This window comes from Macaca fascicularis, chromosome 2 (assembly GCF_037993035.2).
Source record: "Macaca fascicularis isolate 582-1 chromosome 2, T2T-MFA8v1.1".
NCBI lineage: Eukaryota > Metazoa > Chordata > Mammalia > Primates > Cercopithecidae > Macaca > Macaca fascicularis.
The window spans coordinates 58454835-58477165 of record NC_088376.1 but is presented as its reverse complement, the minus strand read 5'-3'; the positions used below and the strand labels follow the sequence as shown (position 1 = coordinate 58477165).

At 40.0% G+C, this 22331-nt stretch overlaps 1 protein-coding gene across 1 annotated transcript in view; it reads left to right on the top strand.

The window, feature by feature from the left end:
- Positions 1-22331, top strand: part of PLCH1 (phospholipase C eta 1) — a 254453-nt gene that overhangs the window by 221444 nt on the left and 10678 nt on the right. The window contains exons 12-19 of the mRNA XM_065540098.1: positions 2922-3083; positions 7662-7733; positions 12104-12195; positions 15429-15526; positions 18312-18491; positions 18581-18688; positions 19984-20108; positions 22024-22108. Coding sequence (XP_065396170.1) covers positions 2922-3083; positions 7662-7733; positions 12104-12195; positions 15429-15526; positions 18312-18491; positions 18581-18688; positions 19984-20108; positions 22024-22108 — 922 coding nt within the window. The remainder of the gene's footprint in view (positions 1-2921; positions 3084-7661; positions 7734-12103; positions 12196-15428; positions 15527-18311; positions 18492-18580; positions 18689-19983; positions 20109-22023; positions 22109-22331) is intronic.

The following is a 22331-nucleotide window of genomic DNA, read 5'->3' as shown; positions in this document are numbered from 1 at the left end:
AGTGGGTTGATTTGTAGTCACTGAAAGATAGGTTCAAGTCTTAACGCCTGGTACCTGTGCATGTGAACTTATTTGGAAAAAAGGGTCTTTGCAGATATAATTAAGTTAAGGACTTCAAGATAATATAATCCTGGGTTAACCATGTAGGCCCTAAATCCAGTGATAAGTGTCCTCATAAGAAGAGAAGACACAAACAGATGGATGAGACATGCATGAGAAGACCATATAAAGACAGAGGCAGAAATTGGAGTGATACTGCCACAAGCCGAGGAATACATGGGGCTATCCTAAGCTGGAAGAGACAAGGAAGGATCCTCCCCTAGAGCTTTCAGAGGGAGTGTAGCCCTGCCAACACCTAAATTTCATACTTTTGGCCTCCAGATGTGTGAGAAAATAAGTACATTTCTATTGTTTTAAGATACCAAGTTTGTAGTAGTTTGTTATATTGGTCACAGGAAACTTTACTTTATTTTATTATTATTTTTTAGAGACAGGGCTTTGCTCTGTGGCCCAGGCTGGAGTGAAGTGGCATGATCATAGCTTACTGCTGCCTCAAACTCTTGGGCTCACGGGATCCTTCCACCTCAGCCTCCCAAGTAGCTAGGACTACAGGTGTGTGCCACCATGCCCAGCTAATTTTGTAAATTTTTGTAGAGACAGGGTCTCACTATATTGCCCAGGCTGTTCTCAAACTCCTGGGCTCAAGCGATCCTCCCAGTTTGGTCTCCCAAAGTGCTGGGATTACAGACACATGAGCCATGGCACCCAGCCAAGTCACAGGAAACTAATATACTCATCTTTTAAGGCTTGACTCAGGTTTCTTCTGCTCCTGGAAGTGTCCCCTGATTCCCCTAGGCTGGACAAGGTGCGCCTCCTCTGTTTGCATATGCTACCCCTCACACCTGTCACTCTACTTGTTCCTGCTTGTGTAATTATCCAGGGATGTGTTGGCCTTCTCCATGACACCGAGGGCTCTGTGACAGTGGGTGGTATTCCTCTTTAATACTTCTCACCTGGCACAGCAGACGCTCAATACATGTTTTTTTTTTTTTTTATATATATATATACAAAATGAATTTTGTCCCCAAATTATCTCTCAACTTTGTTAACTACCCCCAGCACATTATCCTAGGCACTCAGTACCTGCAGTGGGGCCCAGTGTGCCTGATGTTTCATCTGCAGACACACTTCCTCTTTTGGCACATGCTGCCAGATTAATATTGTTTCTAGAGTTGCTACACAAGGACTTGTTCACTCAGACTCTCTTAGCAGCGCCATACCTCTTGCTTTCAAGTCCCTCCACTCTCCAAAGTTCTTTATCTGCCACTACCGTACCCTATGAACTCTAAGAAAACTCATGTGTTCTTTGCATTTACAGAACATTCTTAATTCATGTAAATCCTTTGCTAGAACTGTGGTTGGCAGGAAAGCCCTTCTTTCCATCACTGTTGAAATCTCAGTTACATTGAGAGCTCCGATCAATTCCCACCTCTTTTTTGGGGCCTTCTCAGTCACTCAGGCAGTAATGCTGTGTTCCTTATCAGAAACTCTGTTGTATTGGTTGTCTGTGCTTTTGTAGGCATCTTTGTAGACCAGGGTAGAATATTTGGGGATATGTCTTTTCTAGCATGACAGGAGGGTGTTCCCTTATGGTGTTAGAGCCAACTCTTTTTCATCCTTGCATCTCCTTCTGGACCTAGAGGTCTCCAGGGAAGTGGAGTGCCTTGTTAATTGGGCTTGTTAAAGATATTAATGCATGTGATAGTGATACAGGGAAATTCAATAACCTATCCTGGTGTAGAGTTTTGAAATTTTTCCTTAGGGCATTTATAATTGCTTTGTTCTTACAGGATTTTGTGAAAATGAATGCATTATTGGAAAGCTACCCATTATGCAGAGTTGACATATAATGACCTCTTAGAAACAGATTTGCCAATGAAAGAACAGCCTTAAATTTTTGGTGAAGAATGTGGGAATTGTTCTTGTCAAGGAGTACCCCTTTCCTCCCTTTGGGTGGGTTGTTCTTCAGCAAGTGGTGGAAGAATTTAGGGAAAGGTATTGGAAACAGGGAGAGGTAGGTGCACTGGAAGAGCAGAAGAGCTGTGAACGGAGGCTGGGGCCATTGGTTTCAAGCAGAACAAGTGGCCGAAAAGCTGTGCTAAGCAGGGCTTTGAGAGAATCTATATCCCATGATCACCTCAAAATTCTGTGAGTCATCAGCTGAACAGGTCGTAGCTCTGATATCCAAACCCCTTGAAGTTCGTTGTGATCTTAAGTTAATTGTAATGACAAATCATGGCTGAGGTAATTATTGAGGTTCCCCCAACTATACAGTGGGATTGGAAATAGGCAGGAAATGTATCTCACAATAATCCTCAACTCTGGAAATTTCCATAGCATTCTTTTCTCCTCAGTGAAAAAGGTAGTTTTATTTTAATAGCATATTTTTGTTCTAATTTACTTATGTAGGTTTAGAAAACTTAGTTTCCAAAAACTTTCCCTGGCCTTTTATCTGTTAAAAGCATCAAATAGCATAAGCATAGTGGGAAGGGCTTTGGAGTCCTGAGTTTGAATCCTGCTTCAGTTATTTGCTAGCTATGTAACCTTGAGCAATTTACTTGATTTCTCTCTAAGCATCGGATTCCATATCACTGAAATGGAAATGATAATAATACTTATAAGTTTCCTGAGGATTGAATGCAGTCACATGAAGAGTAGCTGGCAGAGAATTAGTTCTTAATAAATAGTAATCCTTATTATTATAGGATTTGTGGAGGAGGGAAGACCGAGATGGTACAATGAGCTTGAGCTTAATTACTTACAAGTAATTAAGAGACAGTGAAATTACAGAAGCAACTGTGGTATATTCTAATTCAATGTGTTTCTTAAGGAAATCATTTGTATTACTTAATTCTTTGCAGAATAATGGGACCACTGAGCATCAGGTGGAATCTTTCATAAGGAAAAAACTGGAGTCACTGTTAAAAGAATCTCAAATTCGAGATAAAGAAGATCCTGATAGTTTCACAGTGAGGGCACTATTGAAGGCCACGCATGAAGGCTTAAATGCACACCTGAAACAGGTATCTGATTCCCCCTCGTATTTATCCTTCAACAGGAAAAAGAAAGCATCTCATACGTTGTTTCTAATCATTTGTGAAATGCTCCTCCAACTTCTTCTATTTCTGTCCTCATTTTGCTTGAGAAATGAACATCTCCTATTGCAAAATGATATGAGAAATAGTTAAAAGTGGATTGGGTGGAGGTAGAAATGACTCAAATACTGCTCCACTTGGACCCTCAGGACCAAGCCGAGTGTTTTCAGAATCATCTTCCCAATGCATGCTCAGGTGAGGGAAGAAGTTCCAGGCCCCTGTGTCCCTTGCCCTCCCACCTCTCCACATTCATTAGATGTCTGCCTTCCCTGCTACTACCACCTGTCTTCCAGGGCTGACGGCTCCTCAGGCAGAAGGAAGATCATATGGGGGTGATTGCCCTTGGATCCTAAGTGATCACTCTGCATTGATGGTTGCCCTCTGGACCCTACACGAGTCTAGCCATCCAACTGCTAGGCTGTTCCTCAGGCCCATTTAGTTTCTAAACATAGAAATCCTAATTCAAAATGGCTTCAATGATGAAGAAGATGTTGGGTTTGGTAAGCAGCAAATTTATTTGCAGAATGGCCTATGGGGTGGGTTTAATCCAGAGGCTCGGTGGTGTCATCGTAGATCTATCTTTTTGCTCTACCTATCATGCTATCAGTGTCATCTCAAGTCTAGTTCTCCTGTCCATCAACTGTCCATGATAGTTGCGAGATGACTGCCAACAGGCCCATGAGCTACGTGTTTCTTGGTCCATATCCAGAGAGATTGAGACAGCATATTCGCCCCAACTAACAAACGAGAGTTGCCTAGTTCATGTGCCTATCCCTAAAGTAATCACAGTGGCCATGGGTAAGCGTCCTTCCTGAAACAGTACTTGGCCAGAGTATAGGATCATAATAGCTTGCTAATGCCAGTGAGAACTTACCTCTGAAACTCTTGTCAAGGTTATCTCCTCTCAAACTGCATGTTAGAGGGGCAGATGGAATACTGGGGAGACAACCAAAAGGTCAATTACAGCATTACTGCCCTTATAGTTTATCATATAATTCTGGATTTTCTTAATAATTTCTATAAATAGTAACAATCTTCTCACCCTCCTCGCCTCCAGCCATTTATTTTCAACACCAGAAGTACCTGTAAGATCAGACTTGTTTAGCCTATCTTGATTCTGCTTCTTGTCCTTAGTGAACTCTCATTGGCTTATCTGGGCCAGTTACTTTTTTTATGCGTTTGGAGAAGTCTTTGCCCCATCCTAGATTATCTAATTGGAAATGCAAACCATAAGGCTTGGATATTCTGGAAGAAATAAATTAAGCCCCCTCTCTTCTGCTATTCATTAAAGAGATCCTAATGACAATTTCTCCATCAGGTAAAATGGTAAGAGAACCGAAAATTTTAGAGAGGTAGTGTAGCAAAACTCATCTTCTTTTTACTTATTTTTGAGGTTTTTTAACACTGCTGTGTTTTTAAAATATGGTTTTAGTTCACTGGGCAAGCAAAGGGAAGTTACTGTTGAGACGAGTCCATCTGTACCAGATACAGATGTCGGTTGAAATCCAAAGCTGAGAATGTGCTGAGTGTGGCTCTGGGCAGCACGTCACTCCAGCTTCTACTTTTCTGGACCGTCAATCAACAGTGCAGAATTCATTTCTATTTGTGCTGTCTTTTTCCTGCGGAACCCTGAAGAAAAGTAAAAATGAAATTCACCTTCAGGCTGGAAGAACTTAATAGTCACAGGAAATGGTTCTTAAGAGTTCTGGAATCTGCTGCTTTCTTTATATCTGAACTACTGCTGCCTGGATAACCTTAACAAGTTCCTAAGCTCTCAGCTGGCTGCTTAATGTCTCATTCACACCACTGCCATAGTGATAGTTCAGAAATGTGCATCGGGTCATGTCATTCTCCTGTTTTCAACCATCTCAGGGATCCTCATAGTTTGGAGGATAAAGCTCGGATTCAGAGATAATAGCCCATAAGATCCTTCCTTCCTGTTCTGGCTCCTAGCGGTGACACGCACAGAGTGTGCATGTGTATAAGTCCACACGTGCATACCTCCACTTTCCACATTTCCTGGCACCGTGCTCTTACCACATGGCTTTCGTTTTGACTGTTTTCTTGGCCATAGTACACTTGCTCTTCCCCATTTTACGTAGATAACTTGTACTCATCTTTAGGCTTCAGCTTTTGTATCATGTCCCCTTGGAAGTTCTTAATCCTCAAATACAGTAGATGGTCTCCCTCTGCCATCTCACAGTGCCCTAAGCTTTCCCCATTATAGTCTTATGACAGTGTATTGTAATCATTTGTCTCTACTATTAGACTGCAAGCCCAATAGGGGCAGAGTCTGCATCTCTTTTGTTTGCTCTTGTCCTTATATACATGCCAAGTTCCTAGGACAATGTCTTACTCATTAAATCAGTGAAAGATGTGCCGATGCTCAGGGAGAGGTCCAAGTTGGTGATAGGTATTTGTAGATATCTATTTCCTACATAAAGAGCATGATAATGGGATAGAAAATGTTGGGGAAGTGGAAGGAAGCCAGAGAGAGGACTTGTAACTAGACAGAATCCTGTTTTATCACCAATGAGCTTTGTAACTTTGGGAATATAATCTAACTTGTCTGTATTTCTGCTTTCCTTTTCTGTAAAATTGGGATTTTAATCATACTTATTTCCAGGGTTGGTTACATATATTCTCATTTACTATGAGAATATATGTAATGTAATTAACATTATCCTTAGGGTATAGTAGGTGCCTACTAAATAGTGTGACCATATACCTCAATTTGCCTGTGACAGCCATGCTTTATACCTGTTGTCCCAGCATAATTATTAAAAGTATCCCATTTTATTCTTAAAAGGTCCTGTTTTGGACAATAAATGGCATGGGCCCCCTACCAATAGATGGGTTACTAGAAATAGAAAGGAACTCACAGATTAATTGGTTCATTTCACAGATTTAAAAAAAACAGACCAAAAGAAGAGGCTTTCTAAAGGACATGTAGCTATTTGGTGGCAGAACTGGGTCTTCTAACTTGGAGACCAGTGCTACATCTATGACCACATCTGGCTGCCTTCTTAATTCCACAGTTTTGGCCGGGCGCGGTGGCTCAAGCCTGTAATCCCAGCACTTTTGGGAGGCCGAGACGGGCGGATCACGAGGTCAGGAGATCGAGACCATCCTGGCTAACATGGTGAAACCCCGTCTCTACTTAAAAAAAAATACAAAAAACTAGATGGGCGTGGTGGCAGGCGCCTGTAGTCCCAGCTACTCGGGAGGCTGAGGCAGGAGAATGGCGTAAACCCAGGAGGCGGAGCTTGCAGTGAGCTGAGATCTGGCCACTGCAGTCCAGCCTGGGCGACAGAGCGAGACTCCGTCTCAAAAAAAAAAAAAAAAAAAAAATCCACAGTTTTTGAACAGTTAATGATCTGCATTGATAGATCTCCAAAAGCAATAAACATACATGAATCAGTTAACAGTTACCTAACATCAGTCACCTTGTAAACCCCTCACCATTACTCCTCCAGCATTTTTTGAACTGCTCTTTCCCCAACCAGTTCTTGGACTTCACCCAACCTCTTCCCACCTCTACTTGCATCTTTGATTAGCATCTATGGGCATATACAGATGCCCTTCCCAACCTTTTGGCTTTAACTGTTTTTGCTCACCCACATTTGTTCCATTTATGTGGTCACCTGTTTCTCCTCTGTTTAGCTGGAGTCCTGGTCAAGTAGGGCCTACTGGTCTCTCCTTATACCATGTTATTAGTATTGAACCACCTAACATATTTTTAGGGATGACAAATGAATAAGAGTTTAAACCCTCTTAGCAGGTGGCCTTTTGTTCCCTAATGAGACATAGGCTCCAGGAAAGAGAGTTGGCCTAGAATCTCTAACTGGAAAATTAACCTATGTGAGGAAAAATTCAGAGGCTACAATACCTCTTTCCAGTGCTCATCACAGAGAGAATTATTTCAGTGAACAGATACACTTTGCTTGGTTTACTTTAAACAAACAAAAACAATCTTATTATCTCATAGATATCCTTGGATTTTATTTATTTATAATGTTTTAAATTCCCACATAGCACTGTTTAGTCAATGTGATCCACTTTCTTTATTCAATAGAATTGGCTGCTAATGTCTTTTGGTCATTTTCCAAAACTGAATCCCCACTTAACTGAAAATGACTTAACCCCACTCAGAACATTTAAAAGAACACATCCTGTGCTGTGGAGAGCCTGGTGAACAGGCGCCATGAGGGCCAGCACACCTGCACACTGCTGAGAGCCCTTGACCTTAGCTTTGGGAAGGTACAGGCAGCTGCTGCGTCCTGGCTGGTATCCATCTCTCCGTGCCAATATTTCCCTTTCCAAGTCAGGCAGAGCCACCTTTGTGGTAGTGGAGTGTGGAGCAGGAGGAAATGAGTGGAGTCTGCTTGTTTCTCACCTAGAGGCAAACAGAAGAGAAGAGAGGGCCCCCTTGCCATTCCACCAGAACTAAGGAAAAAGACAAAAGCAAAGAAGATAAATAGTTATATTGTGCCTTTGTTTACTCAGAGTCCAGATGTAAAGGAAAGTGGAAAGAAATCACATGGACGATCGCTCATGACCAACTTCGGAAAACATAAGGTATGAATTAAGAGTAATAAATATGCATAATTCAGTTAATTTAAAGATTCTGGAAGGTAACAGGAGAATATCATCATGACCTTGGAATAACTGAAGATTTCTTAAACAGGACATCAGTAAAGGGAAAGACTGATATTTAAACTACTTTAAAAGTTAAGAACTTCTACACATCAACAGTATCAAAAAGCAAGTTACATATTGGGAAATAATATTTTGAATACATATATCCAATAATATATCCCAAAAAACTGTATTTAACATCTTAAATACACATATCCAATGCATAATAAATATGTGTTACTAAAACTGGGGTGTGTATTATATATTCTATCCTGAATTGATAAATAGCTTCTATAAATAAATAAAAAGAGAGGCACCCTAATTTCTAAAAGATGGGCAAGGCCGGGCGCGGTGGCTCAAGCCTGTAATCCCAGCACTTTGGGAGGCCGAGACGGGTGGATCACGAGGTCAGGAGATCGAGACCATCCTGGCGAACACAGTGAAACCCCGTCTCTACTAAAACTACAAAAAAAAAAAAAACTAGCCGGGCGAGGTGGTGGGCGCCTGTAGTCCCAGCTACTTGGGAGGCTGAGGCAGGAGAATGGCGGGAACCCGGGAGGCGGAGCTTGCAGTGAGCTGAGATCCGGCCACTGCACTCCAGCCTGGGCGACAGAGCGAGACTCTGTCTCAAAAAAAAAAAAAAAAAGATGGGCAAAACCCTTAAACAGGCACTTCACAGAAGAAGATATCCAAATTGCTGATAAAGAAAAGGGATTCACCTATCAGTCATCTGGGAAACACAATTTAAATGACTATGTGATTCCATATACACCCACCACAACAGATAATATTAAAAGACGGCAAGAACCAAATGTTAGTGAGGACAAAGAACTTGAATTCTCATACACTGCTTATGGTTGTGCACATTTGTGCAACTACTTTGGCCCACTATTTCACAGTATCTGACTACGTACTATGACTTAGCAGTTCTATTGTTAGGTATATGTCAAAAGACAGAAATAGGCCAGTTGTGGTGGCTCATGCCTATAATCCCAGCACTTTGGGAGGCCAAGGTGGGTGGATTACCTGAGGTCAGGTGTTCAAAACCAGCTTAGCCAACATGGCCAAACCCCGTCTCTACTAAAAATATAAAAATTAGCCAGATATGGTGGTGTGTGCCTGTAATCCCAGCTACTCGGGAGGCCAAAGCACCAGAATTGCTTGAACCCAGGAGGCAGAGGTTGCAGTGAGGCGAGATTGCGCCACTGCACTGCAGCCTGGGCAACAAGAGTGAAACTCCATCTACAAAAGAAAAAAAAGACAGAAATAACAATATTTATATTGAGATTGGTAATAGTACAAAGAGGAAAAAGTACAAATGTCCATTGATAATAGAATGAATAAAAATTGTGGTGTATTCACATAAGAGAATAGTTAACAACTAAGAAAATGACAAAATTACAACTATATGCAATAATATGATAATCTTTATAAACATGATGTTGAGCAAAATAAACCAGACCCAAGAGAGTACATACAGTTTGATTCCATTGATATTAAATTCAAAACCAGGCAAAAGAAACCCTATAGAGTAGACATCAGAATAGTTATTACCTCCACAGAGAAAGGAATGACAGGGTTGGAAGATCAGAAGGCTTTTGGGAGACAGATAATATTCTATTTCATCATATGTGTGGTTGATTTGTGAAAGACATCAACCTGTACACTTATGACCAGTGTGCTGTCCTAACTGTATGTTATACTTCAATAAAATAAAAAAAAGTTACACTAACTGGTGTCTTCTGGACAGATTAGCTGTTTGACAGTAAAACTTACATAATTCGATTATTAGATGGTGAACTTTACTTTATACATGAGGTTTCTGTAAGGCTGTTTCTTCTACTTTAAGGAATGTCATATATAGAATTTCCTGCCCATCAGTGAGATAATTTATTAGTAGACTAGTCAGATTAGGCATTGTCACAAAATATTGAAAACAACCAAAATGTTCACCCCCAAAGAGTGTGTAAGTAATCTGTGAGTCATTCACATAATGGACAATTATGCGGCCATTAAAATATGATCCCTTGGAAGAGCTCAACATGTGAAACATTAAATGAAAAAGTAAGGTGAGAAGTTGATTCTATGGTACGATAACCATGAAAAGATGTGTCAAAACTGGATGTCCAGAAAGTATATCACCCTCTGAATGTTATTATCTGTCATTGGTGATTCATTTATTATTTCTAATTTTTGCATTTTATAGTAAAAATGATGCTTAAAAAGACATTTATTATTGTATAACTCAAATTACTATGTGGAATTAGAGAGCATTTCACTTCTGGTTTGCAACTTGTCATTACAATTAAAATAGTCTTTCAAAATAGATGTTTTAGGGAGTACTTCACCTAATTAAAATTTATCATACCTCAAGTTATAAGAACAAATTATTGTCCATGAGACTATTTATAGATTATTTTAATAAATATTGACAGTATTTTAAATGGAAAGTTAATGTTATATAGAGAATGACTTTCTGTGCCATTTATTTAATCATCACAACAATAATCCTTTGAAATAGATGTTCTTGCCACACTTTTTCTAAAGATCCAATAGGAAGCTAGTGAGGTTAGCCAGTTTACCAGTTTCGTGAAAGGTGGAACATGAGATCATCAAATGGTAGGGCTTCCATACCTGCATGCTGAGGTTCTCAAGGCATAAATAATACCGGAGAAAGTTCCAAACCAAACTGGCACCTCACTGTCAGTGCAACAGAGAGAAGTTGAGTATGTTTATGCCAACCGTGTAGCTTTTGTGATTTTGGGGTGGGGGTTGGGGGAAACATGAGAAAATCTAGAAAGTGGCTGGTCCTATGGTAATTTGGGGATGGAGACCCTTTCCCTTTCTAAGCCACATTCCCGATGTCCAGGATTCTCTGTCTAAACATCTTACTTTTGTTTGTAGACACTATATTTTTGATGGCAAGGTTGTCTGCAATTATTGGGGTGGTCCTTCCCCATCATTTGTATTGTTTATTTATTTATTTAGAGATGGAGTTTCGTTCTTGTTGTCCAGGCTGGAGTACAATGGTGGGATCTCAGCTCACTGCAACCTCCACCTCCTGAGTTCAAGCGGTTCTCCTGCCTCCACCTACCAAGTAGCTGGGATTATAGGCACCTGCCACCACACCCAGCTAATTTTTGTATTTTTAGTAGAGATGGGATTTCACCATTTTTTGACCAGGCTAGTCTTGAACTCGTGACCTCGGGTGATCCGCCCGCCTTGGCCCCCCCCAAAGTGCTGGGATTATAGGCATGAGCCACCACGCCTCGCCCATCATTTGTATTGTTGAGGTCTGTGTTGCCTAAATACTGGGGCTATCTCTAAATTGGTGGGGATGAAATCATACCATCCCAAAAAAGTTTTATTGTGAAACAGCTAATCTGTCCAAGAGACATCAGATTAGACCTGGAGCCTTTCAGCCTATATTCTGTGGGTAGCAATATTTTTTCCTGCTGATAGAAGTGAAAATGGCTCAAAATCTCAAAAGGGAGATTTGATTCAGATGGTCATTTGAGTGCATACTGATCAAAAGCAGAAATGGTAGTTATTCAATTGTTTTTAAAAAAATTACTACATGTCCTTTTTTAAAAAAACAAATGTGCCTTTTACAGTTTATTAATAGTGAGCTTCCCATACAAAAGGGCATTTTGTCCCTTTTTTTTTTTTTTTTGAGACGGAGTCTGGCTCTGTCGCCCGGGCTGGAGTGCAGTGGCCGGATCTCAGCTCACTGCAAGCTCCGCCTCCCGGGTTCCCGCCATTCTCCAGCCTCAGCCTCCCGAGTAGCTGGGACCACAGGCGCCCGCCACCTCGCCCGGCTAGTTTTTTGTATTTTTAGTAGAGACGGGGTTTCGCCGTATTAGCCAGGATGGTCTCGATCTCCTGACCTCGTGATCCGCCCGTCTCGGCCTCCCAAAGTGCTGGGATTACAGGCTTGAGCCACCGCGCCCGGCCTCATTTTGTCCCTTATAATCATTTAAATAGATACTGCAACTTTGACTCTACCCCTAGTAGAAACCTTCAAAATGCATGACTAATAAAGTCTTTCTAATACATCAACTTTATGTGTCTTCGAAGTCAGTTTCTGAGCATGAAACTCTCAGTTTTGCATTAACATTTTAATATAATTATGGCCTTAGATATGCTTGTTATTAATGGTGAAGCAAACTGCAATATTTGGTCATTTTTTTCCCTCCAAGTTATTATGCTTGTGCAAGACATGTGCATTTTAAAGCCCAGCTTATTCTCTGCATGTTGTAAATATACTTGATACAATGAGTTTGTTAAGTTTGTTTTGATTTTTCTGGCAGAAAACTACAAAATCACGGTCTAAATCTTACAGTACTGATGATGAGGAAGACACACAGCAGAATACTGTCAAGGAGGGTGGCCAGCTGTACAGGTAAGAAAGCATCTCCATGTCTCCTGCTCACACTCCTGAGGCCCCTCCATCCTTGTCAGCTTAGTCATTTTTCTTGTACATGTCTAGATAATTGGATCACAAGGAAAGTACTCTGTGCTGTGGAACATGTGAAGAACAGCTGAATATGAAATGATAGTTTATGTAGGGAACTCAGCACTGTGCCTGGCACATAATGAGCTCTTTATAAATGTTAGCTGCAGCGGTTGTCTAGTCAAAGATATTTTCAGAGAAGAGGGAGGGAGCACATGAACTAATACAAAGGCCGTCACAAGAGACTAAAGAAGATGGATGCTAAGCCCATGTTAGGAGCCAAGCATCTGAAATCAGCCAGATTTCAAATTCTTCCTCCTCCACTTACCAACTTTAACATGGGACGCGTTTGGCTCCTCATTGTATCTGTCCCTTAGAGTCATTGTAAGGATTAAAGGAATTAAACTAATTAGCCCCATAAGCCCCGGCCCAATTAAATAAGTATCCAAAAAAAGTTCTTTTTTGTTTGTTTGTTTTTTGTTTTTATTGCCAATAGTATTTGTGATGAGTAACATGACCGTATTTTCGGAATCCAAATGGTAACACATGATTCATTACAGGAGTTCCTGGCAGTTTATTTATACCATAACATTCACAAAGAAATACAAATTATATACATTAGATAGATATGGATACATACACACACTTTTGCCTTTATTGAAAAATGAAATTAGAAGCATAGAAGCCCTGTAGGAATAAAACTTTAGTGTTCAATTAAACTTTATATTTGAGCTCCAACAGAATATCTACACACAAACTAGTAACTAATTAGAAGGGCAGAGGAGATGTATGTGGTCCCTACTCTAGGGAACAGAAAATTGAATATATAGTTACAGTAAAGGATAAAGAGAAAATAATAGGATCACCTTCTGGGAGACCTCTGCTGTGACTGTTGTCATATGTAAGTTTGAGAACGGCTTAACTCTGACACATATAGCCAGGGAAAAGGCAGTGTTCGAGGAAAGCTACAGTAATCTTAATGTGTGCAAAGGAGACGTCAATACAGGTATCATATGAAATCATTTTGCATGCTGCTTAGTGTCAACTATAGGTTTTCCCATAATAGTTATCAGGGCCTGAGCATCTATGATGATGTCCTTTTGGGACTTCAGTAACCTAAGGCACCTCTAGGATGAGGAATAAAAAGAGTTAATTCTCTGTAGAATTTCTCCATCTCACGGAATGTCTTACAGTTTTACTTATAATTTTGAGGCATGACTTCACACTGATTTATAATCATTAGCCTTCACAAAATCAGATTTTCACCAGTGGCTGTAGAGTTTCCTAATTATATGGTAAAGAAGGAGCATGCATTCTTTTTCTATTGATTTTTACCACAGTAAAATTCTCAGCAGACCATCACATTCCCCTCACATACCCACTTTTCTCCTATAGGGGAACATCTAACTATTGAAAAGAAACCTCACAAAAGAAGATATACAAATGGCCAATAAACACATGAAAAGGTGCTCAACATTATTAGACATTAGGGAGATATAAATCAAAACTACCTTTTCACACCCACTAGGATACTTATAACCAAAAAGGCAGGCAATAACACATATTATTTCTGTTCCCTAGGGTACGGACCACATACGCCTCCTCTGCTCTTCCTAATTAGTTACTATTTTATGTATAGATATTCTGTTGGAGCTTAAAAATATAAAGTTTAATTGAACACTAATGTTTAGGTTTGTTTTTGGTAGTTATGTTTCCCATAGGAGAAAAGTGTGTGTGTGAGGGGAATGTGATGGTCTGTGGAGGACTTGACTGCAGTAGAGAGTGGCGGTACAATTTGTAAGGTTGCAGAGCAGATCCTAGGAGTGGTTTGTAGGAGAGAGAAGACTATTAAAATATCTAAGATAAAAGCAGCACTAGATAAAGTAATGAATGTTTGTTTTAAGAAAGCTGGAGAATATAGAAAAAGTATAAAGAAGAAAGTTAACATCCTTTGTAATTACACCTGTCCAATAATCACTATGGAAATTTGGCATATTACCCTTTAGGTATATAATTCTTGTGGCCCACTACCCACTATACAGTGTTTCTGTTCCATTTTAGCCTGGGTCTTCTCCCTGCAAAGGCCATATAGTTTCCTGATGAACTCTGGTGTTACTCTCTAACTGGGTCACAGTGGGAATCCAGCCTTTCACAGCAGAACTCACAAATGCATGAGGAAGAGGCTGTGATTCCTGGCAGAGCAGTGAATAAAACCACATTACATTAGTCCCCACGTTATCATGAGAAATGACTCCGGTGGGCACCTGAAACCACAGATAGTAGTGAACCCTCTCTATATATTGTTTTTCTCTTTCCTTATTAAGTCAAGCACTTTCACCTTTTCATTTAAAGGAAGCACTTTGCAGCATCTCTTTGGCATATCTGAATTGCCAGCATTACTACTCCTGCACTTTAGGGCCATTATTAAGTAAAATAAGAGTTTCTTGAACATAAGCACTGCAAAACCTCCACAGTCAGTCACATAAGAAGCCATACATCATGGATATGCTGGACAAAGGGATGGCTCACGTCCAGAGTGGGACGGAGCAGGACCTCACAAGATTTCATCATGCCACCAAGAATGGCACACAATTTAAAATGCATGACCGGGTGTTATCCTAGCATTTTGGGAGGCCAAGGCGGGTGGATCACTTGAGGTCAGGAGTTGGAGACCAGCCTGCCAACATGGTGAAACCCTGTCGCTACTGCAAATACAAAAAATTAGCTGGCGTGGTGATGCACACCTGTAGTCCCAGCTACTCGGGAGGCTGAGGCAAGAGAATCACTTGAACCCGGGAGGTGGAGGTTGCGGTAAACCAAGATTGCGCCACTGCACTGCAGCTTGGGTGACAGAGAGAGACTGTGTCTCAAAAAAGGAAAAAAAATCTCGTGGTTTATTTCTGAAATTTTCCTCTTAATATTTTTAGACCATGGTTGACTATGGGCAAATGAAACTCTGGAAAGGGAAACTGAGGATAAGAGGGGACTACTGTGGTAGGATTTTTGTGGTAGAAAGAGCACTGAATTAGGAATCACACTTGGGTTCCAATCCTGGCTCCCTTAGGACCTGGGGCAGGTATTCCCTATTAAATCATTGTCTTAAATAAGGAAAGTGGGATAACCAATAACCCAAACCTCTTTCAACTCCAAAATGTTATGCGTCCTATGTGGGTACCTCACAGATTGGGTCGCCGAAGGAAAACCATGAAGCTCTGCCGAGAACTCTCCGATTTGGTTGTGTACACAAACTCCGTGGCCGCTCAGGACATTGTGGATGACGGTAAGAATGAAGAGTTTTCTCCTTCCACTCTGAATAAACATTCTTGACCTTTCTCTTTCAATTGTTAATGAATTTTTGTTAATCCGATTATCAACACACATTTTTGGGACTATGTAGAAACCAATTTGAGTGTCAGGAAACTCACTGCTGCCATAGTGTTGAGTTGACATGGAGGGTTCTACTGATTACTGTGGTTGCCTGATTGACAGAGGCCAGAGAAAGTTCCCACAGGGCCGAGGAGGACTTTATTACTGTACAAAGACAAGTGCATCAGGGCAAGACCTTCCTGCAGCACTTGAACTGTGAAGACCAGGCCCGGCTTGAGGACCAGGTCATAGATGGCCATTCCAAATGCTAATGACCAAAAGAAGAAATTAATTGGCTAAAACCACACCTTGAAAAGCCCTATATTTTCTCAGTGAAAGTTTTGACTTTGGTGAAAATAGCTTAATCCAGATTGAAGTTTTAACAAAAAGAGCAGAAATCTCAGTAGCATTGTCTCCGTCACTGTTTTTCACCTATCAGTTGCCGCACGGAGCTGAGAAATTCTAGTCACATCTATTCATATCCTTGGCTTTCCTGCTAGTTACTCTTGTCTCCTTTATCTTGTATTTCATTTAGTTACTGAATGCTTACAGAAATAACCTACTGTCATGTGGCTTTTCATCTAATTTTAATTTTAGTGGAACTGAAATGTAAATCAGAACCTCCAAATTTCTCACCAAGTTTTAGTGAAGGGAAACAACATTGTGTCCTCACAAACCTCCAGGATTCTTCCCTCCCATCGCCCCCTGCCCAGCCCCCACTCCACAAATGTATCTTTTTCTATTTGCAGAAAGATTTCTTCCCTTTGGCCTTGATTCCTTCTTCAAATGGTAACAATTATACAAGATTTAAATGAATTTCACATGTGAAAGCATGAGAACCTGTAGGATTCTCAGCAACGGAGCAGCAAACTCTTATAACAATTGCCCTTAGCTCAAAAATAAACTCAGGGAATTATTGCATTAAGTTTAAATGTATATTTGGTTTAGGGAATAAAAATTTCCAATAAATGGCTTGGAAAACATGATACTATTAATTTAATGAAAATTAATACTGAGCGCTGTTTAGCTCTTGAACTTCAACTGTTTTTGTCTTTTTAATTTTTTTGCCAGCCACAAAATGAAAACTAGATAATGAATGCATGGCTTATCCTAATGTGATACAACTCAACTTTATTAATTTACTAACTGATATGTGCCTAATTAGCAAGGTCATATTAATGATATTGTGATGTGCATATTTATGTGGAGAGACAGACAAAACAGTAGTATTGATTATAGTCCTATTCCATCTGAATTAGGCTTGTCAAAAAGATATTTTCTCCTGTAATGTTTAAAACATCCCTCATCAAAATCTGCAAATAAGTTCAATATTAGTATGCTTGAGATATGTAAACTATGTTAATAGGTTATGCCAGTAAAATATATTTGAAGACATATCTTTAAGGAAAGGGTCTAAACTAGAAACATTATCACATTAAAAACTGTAATCCTCTAATTTCTTTGCCACAATCTGTATTCCTGACTCTTCTAACTCTGGAGTGCATTGTCAGTTGAACAGCGTCTAACATCTAAGGGTGTACAACCCTGAGGACCACAGGGGCCCTGGGAAACTGTGTGTCAATAAACATGCGGAGTCTAGATATGACTCAGGCCCAGCTGGCTCAGCAAGACATATATAGTTCAACTCGTTGGTTTCATGGACCATATCTCTGTCTGGACTCACACATACTCAGCTTATTAGGGCTAAATAAGAATGAGATTCTGGGTAACTGTGGGTCTTTTTATCTGGGCTGGACTTTTCCAGCATGTTCAGAGGACATGTGGGCCATTTTGGGGATAGAGTGTGGGTGCCTGGTGAAGGAGTGGGAATAGTGGGGCTTTGTAGATATGGTACAAAAGGTGGGATTGGAGACAAGAGTGGAATATTAAATGTTTGGAGCTTTACTCCATTATGACCCCCAAATTTGCAGCTTCTGTGAGTCTAGATTGACCACTCCTGATGATTGTGCTGGCACAAACTTTATTACAGGCTTCATGTACTTTTACCTCCCTTTACTTTTTTCCATAGTTTATATGTGTGGCTAGGTGAATGACTGTCCCTGTTCTTAAAAATTTTATTCCTTTATAATGTTTTTGACCTCTTTTTCTCCATTATTCCTTTCTCCCAAACAGGTTTCGGCTTGTTCCATAGTTCTTATTCAAATCAACTTTAAAACTCAACTTTTTATTCTTGTAATTGTTCTTTTTCCTTTATTTTCTTGGATCCTGAATGTTACTATTAATACATGTTTTACACGTGTGCCTTTTAGATGAGTGCCTTCAATGAATGTCTTCCTGTTATCAGGAAGAAGCTATCCAGTTTTATTTATCCATGGTTGCCTATATGTTTGGCAAAGATATTCTGTTTAAGTTTTTTTTTCTACCCGTTCTTTTCATGCTAGCCAGATAGTCATAAATTAGTGGGATGATTGAATTCTTAGGGAGAACAGGGTACCCAGAAATAGACACCTACTTGAGCAAGACACACAGCTCTGATTTGGCCTCAAAATTCCATTCCTGAACATGGAATTTTATGGGTCTTTCCTGTTGAGAAGCTGCCTCTGCTCTGGTTGAATCCACTCTCTAGCGCTCTGGTTTTTGCTATTGGTATACTCTGACATTATTATAAGGTCTTTTGTGCGCGGCGTTTTCTTTGCTGTAGTTCTCACTTCCTTTTTCTCTCTATTAAAAACTGCCAGGAACCACAGGAAATGTGTTATCATTCAGTGAAACAAGAGCACATCAGGTTGTTCAGCAAAAATCAGAGCAGTTCATGATTTATAATCAAAAGCAACTCACGAGGATTTACCCCTCTGCCTACCGCATTGATTCCAGTAACTTCAACCCACTCCCCTACTGGAACGCAGGCTGCCAGCTAGGTGCGTACTCCTTGGGAAGGAGCGGTTCTCTGTACGTTCTGACTATGCCACCATCTTGCCTAATTCTCTCCAACTTTTAACTTGCACAGTGGCACTGAATTATCAATCCGAAGGACGAATGATGCAGTTAAACCGAGCCAAATTCAAGACAAATGGCAACTGTGGCTACGTCCTCAAACCCCAGCAAATGTGCAAAGGTGTGTATTAATTTCACAGTCATAAATGCAGGTGTATGTTAATTTCATAGTCTAAATGCAGGCAACCTTTATTAAGGAAGCTGTTTAGAAAGTGTGATACCCTAGAGTTTTTCAACATTTTTTTTTTTCAAAAAGATAGGTTAAGGTGTTTGAATGTGGATTAGAATTCTTGTTACCACTACTTAATATTTGGTTAGCCATGATGTTTAGAATGTTATCTTGAGAGGTTGTGTGTGAAAGAGGGACATGGATGGCATTGGGTTATCATTTGAAATCCAGTGCCACGTATAAGCTGGACTGCTTTTTAAGGTCTGAGCCCTATCTTTCAGAAACTATCTTAGGTAATGTGAGTCTGTGACCTGCTGGCAAGCTTCAATTCCACCTGAAACAATTTTATCAAGCTCTTTTACTCGGTGTAGTCCAATTACAAAACAGTGCTAACAAAAGAGAAAGGATAGGCTGGTTGTGGGGGCTGATGCCTGTAATTCCAGCACTTTGTGAGGTCGAGGCAGGCGGATCACCTGAGGTCAGGAGTTCAAGACCAGACTGGCTGACATGGTAAAACCCTGTCTCTACTGAAAATACCGAATTAGCTGGGCATAGTGGTGCATGCCTGTAGTCCCAGCTACTCGGGAAGTTGAGGTAGGAGAATCTCTGGAACCCGGGAGGCAGAGGTTGCAGTGAGCCAAGATCACACCACTGCACTCCAACCTGGGTGACAGAGTGAGACTCCATCTCAAAAAAACAAAACAAAACAAAACAAAAAGGATAATGTTGTGTTAGATCAAACAACACTTTCTTTTAGTTCTGCTCATTAAAATTATTTTTAAAATTTCCAAATTACATTTACAACAATTCAGATAAAAACATTGTTGACAGGATTATCTTCAAGATTTTATACTTTGCACGTTTTCTTGCTCTGCTGTTTACTTAATTTCAGGTCTTCTTTCTGTTTGTTATATTCACTCATACCTGAGATAGTTTAGGTTAGAAAATTATTTGAATCTGACATAATTGTTCTTCTTTCCACACTGTTGGTGTTCAAATAAAATGCTTCTTTTCCTCCATTCCACAGTTGATCATTGCATTGCAAACACTTGCTTTAAGTTGGCCCACTCCACTGGCCTTTGGGAACATGGATTCTAATGAAAACCACAGCTATGCCACACTGATAGTTATGTGATCATGTAATTCAGCATTTGTTTTTGTCTGTTTGTCTGTTTGTTTACAAGCTTAAGCTGTGCATGTGTGCGTGTTTCTTCTTATGTTACCAACTTATACTTTACTTGGCCTAGGTACTTTCAACCCTTTCTCTGGTGACCCTCTTCCTGCCAACCCCAAAAAGCAGCTCATCCTAAAAGTTATCAGTGGACAGCAACTCCCCAAACCTCCAGACTCCATGTTTGGAGATCGAGGCGAGGTAAGTTGCCTATGACTACGTGTCTAAGTGGTTAATTATGTGATTATCTTAGTTCATTTACATTTTATCTGAAGTGTCTTCAGAGATGTATGTGTGTTCATGACTGAGCACTGACCTCAGCTTATCAGACATTAACTTATTTATTGGTAAGTCACACAGTTCTTGTTGTACTGCTGTTCATCATCTATTTTGAAGGCATGAGTGCACACAATTGAATTCACAATTTAAGGTTGACACTGGCATTGCTAAAATTGGAGTGCAAAGACAATTATATTATTAACGGAACACTGCCCAAGAGTATATCTTAACCTGGGAAGGTAATGTTCCGTTAATAATATAACCTCCACATTCCTCTCCTCCTGCAGTGCTCCTCCTTGCTGCCCATCAGCCACCTGCTCCTTGGCCGTGTGCTGATTCTTATTATCATTTGCTGTACCTGTGTAGTGTGATTTTAAAATGTCTTCATCTGTGGCCACAGTCTTTTTTCTTTCCAGAGCTTTTAGCCCATTGTTTCCATTAGACCTTCTTGGCCTTTGCTTTCTCCCTACATAGCAGCTTCTCCTATGCTCTTGCCCTTCCTCTCAGAGCTGATCCATTATTTCAGGCTCTTTGTTGCTCCCACCTGTTAAACCATCATTTTTGGATCTTAAGGAAGGAAATTATAGAGCTGTACAATTTGGTACCGCCATAAATGCTTTATTTAAGAACTCTACTTTCTCTGCTTTAGACTTTCTTACATCAGCTCTTTCTAGATTCTTTGGGTTTTATTCCTTCATTCTTCATTACCCAGAACTGGCACCACAAAGGAGAATCTACAGATGACCAACAAGACAAGATCCTTCCCCCTAGAGGAGAGGATGGGAATTAAAGTATATGAATCAAACATGGATAGCTTGATTAATTATTATGCTACCCAGATCAAGACAGAGCATATCCAGAATCCCTAGAAGGCTCCTGTCCACCTTCCCAGTCAATATCTACCCTCCCCGCTGCCTCTCATAGCAAACACCAACCGCTATCACAACAGACAAATTTTGTCTATTCCTAAACTTTATATAAATGGGCTCTTAGAGTAGGTACTCTTTTATGTCTGACTTGCTCAACATTATGTTATATAGCAGAACTTTATTCTTTTCTCATTGTTGAGAGTATTCATTGAACACATATTTCTGACCGGGCACGGTGGCTCACATTTGTAATTCCAGCACTTTGAGAGGCTGAGGTGGATGGATTGCTTGATCTCAGGAGTTTGAGACCAGCCTGGACAACATGGCAAAACCCCATTTCTACAAAAATACAAAATTAGCAAAATTACAAAATTAACAAAATTACAAAATTAAAAAATACAAAAATTAGCCAGGTATGGTGCGCAAGCCTGTAGTCCCAGCTACTGGGGAGACTGAGGTGGGAGGATGGCTTAAACCTGTGAGGGTGGAGGATGCTGTGAGCTAAGATCATGCCACTGCATTCCAGCCTGGGCTACAGAGTAAGACCCTATCTCAAAAAACAAAATAACAAAAAACAAAAAATGCATATTCCACAATTATCCATTCTATTCATGATAGAAATTTAGGTTGTTTCCAGTGTTTGACTATTACAAATACAGCTGCTCTGAGCATTTGTGCATGGGCAAAACATCTCAGTTCTGTCGGGTATTTGCCCTGAACTAAAGTTGTAGGTTCACTGGGTAAAGTTTGTTGACATTAATAAATACTAGCAAACAGCAATTTAATATTTTTTATATTAGTCTCATATATCTGAATCCACCACACCTAGAACCATTTCTTTTTCTTACTAAGCACCTTGTAAAATCAGTTGCTGTCGAAATGTAGACATTTTAGCCAATATTCTCAGATTAATTAACATATGTATAGAAATATATTATTTGTAATAGTACTTTCTCTTTATTTAATAGATCATTGACCCTTTTGTTGAAGTTGAAATTATTGGATTGCCGGTAGATTGTTGTAAAGATCAAACCCGTGTGGTAGATGACAATGGTAAGATCATAATCTGTGTTCACTTTTTAATGAAGATGGTCTAGAAATAGAATTTACACTAAAAAAAGTGTCTATGTAGACGAGCAAGAAATCTCTAAAATCCGTAACTCCCATCTGAGTTTATGTTAAAAACTTTTCAACACATAGAACTAAGTAACTGTGGGATTGATGCATGGTTTATTTTGATGGTGTTGTAATCTAGGCTTTCTAGACTTTTGCTTTT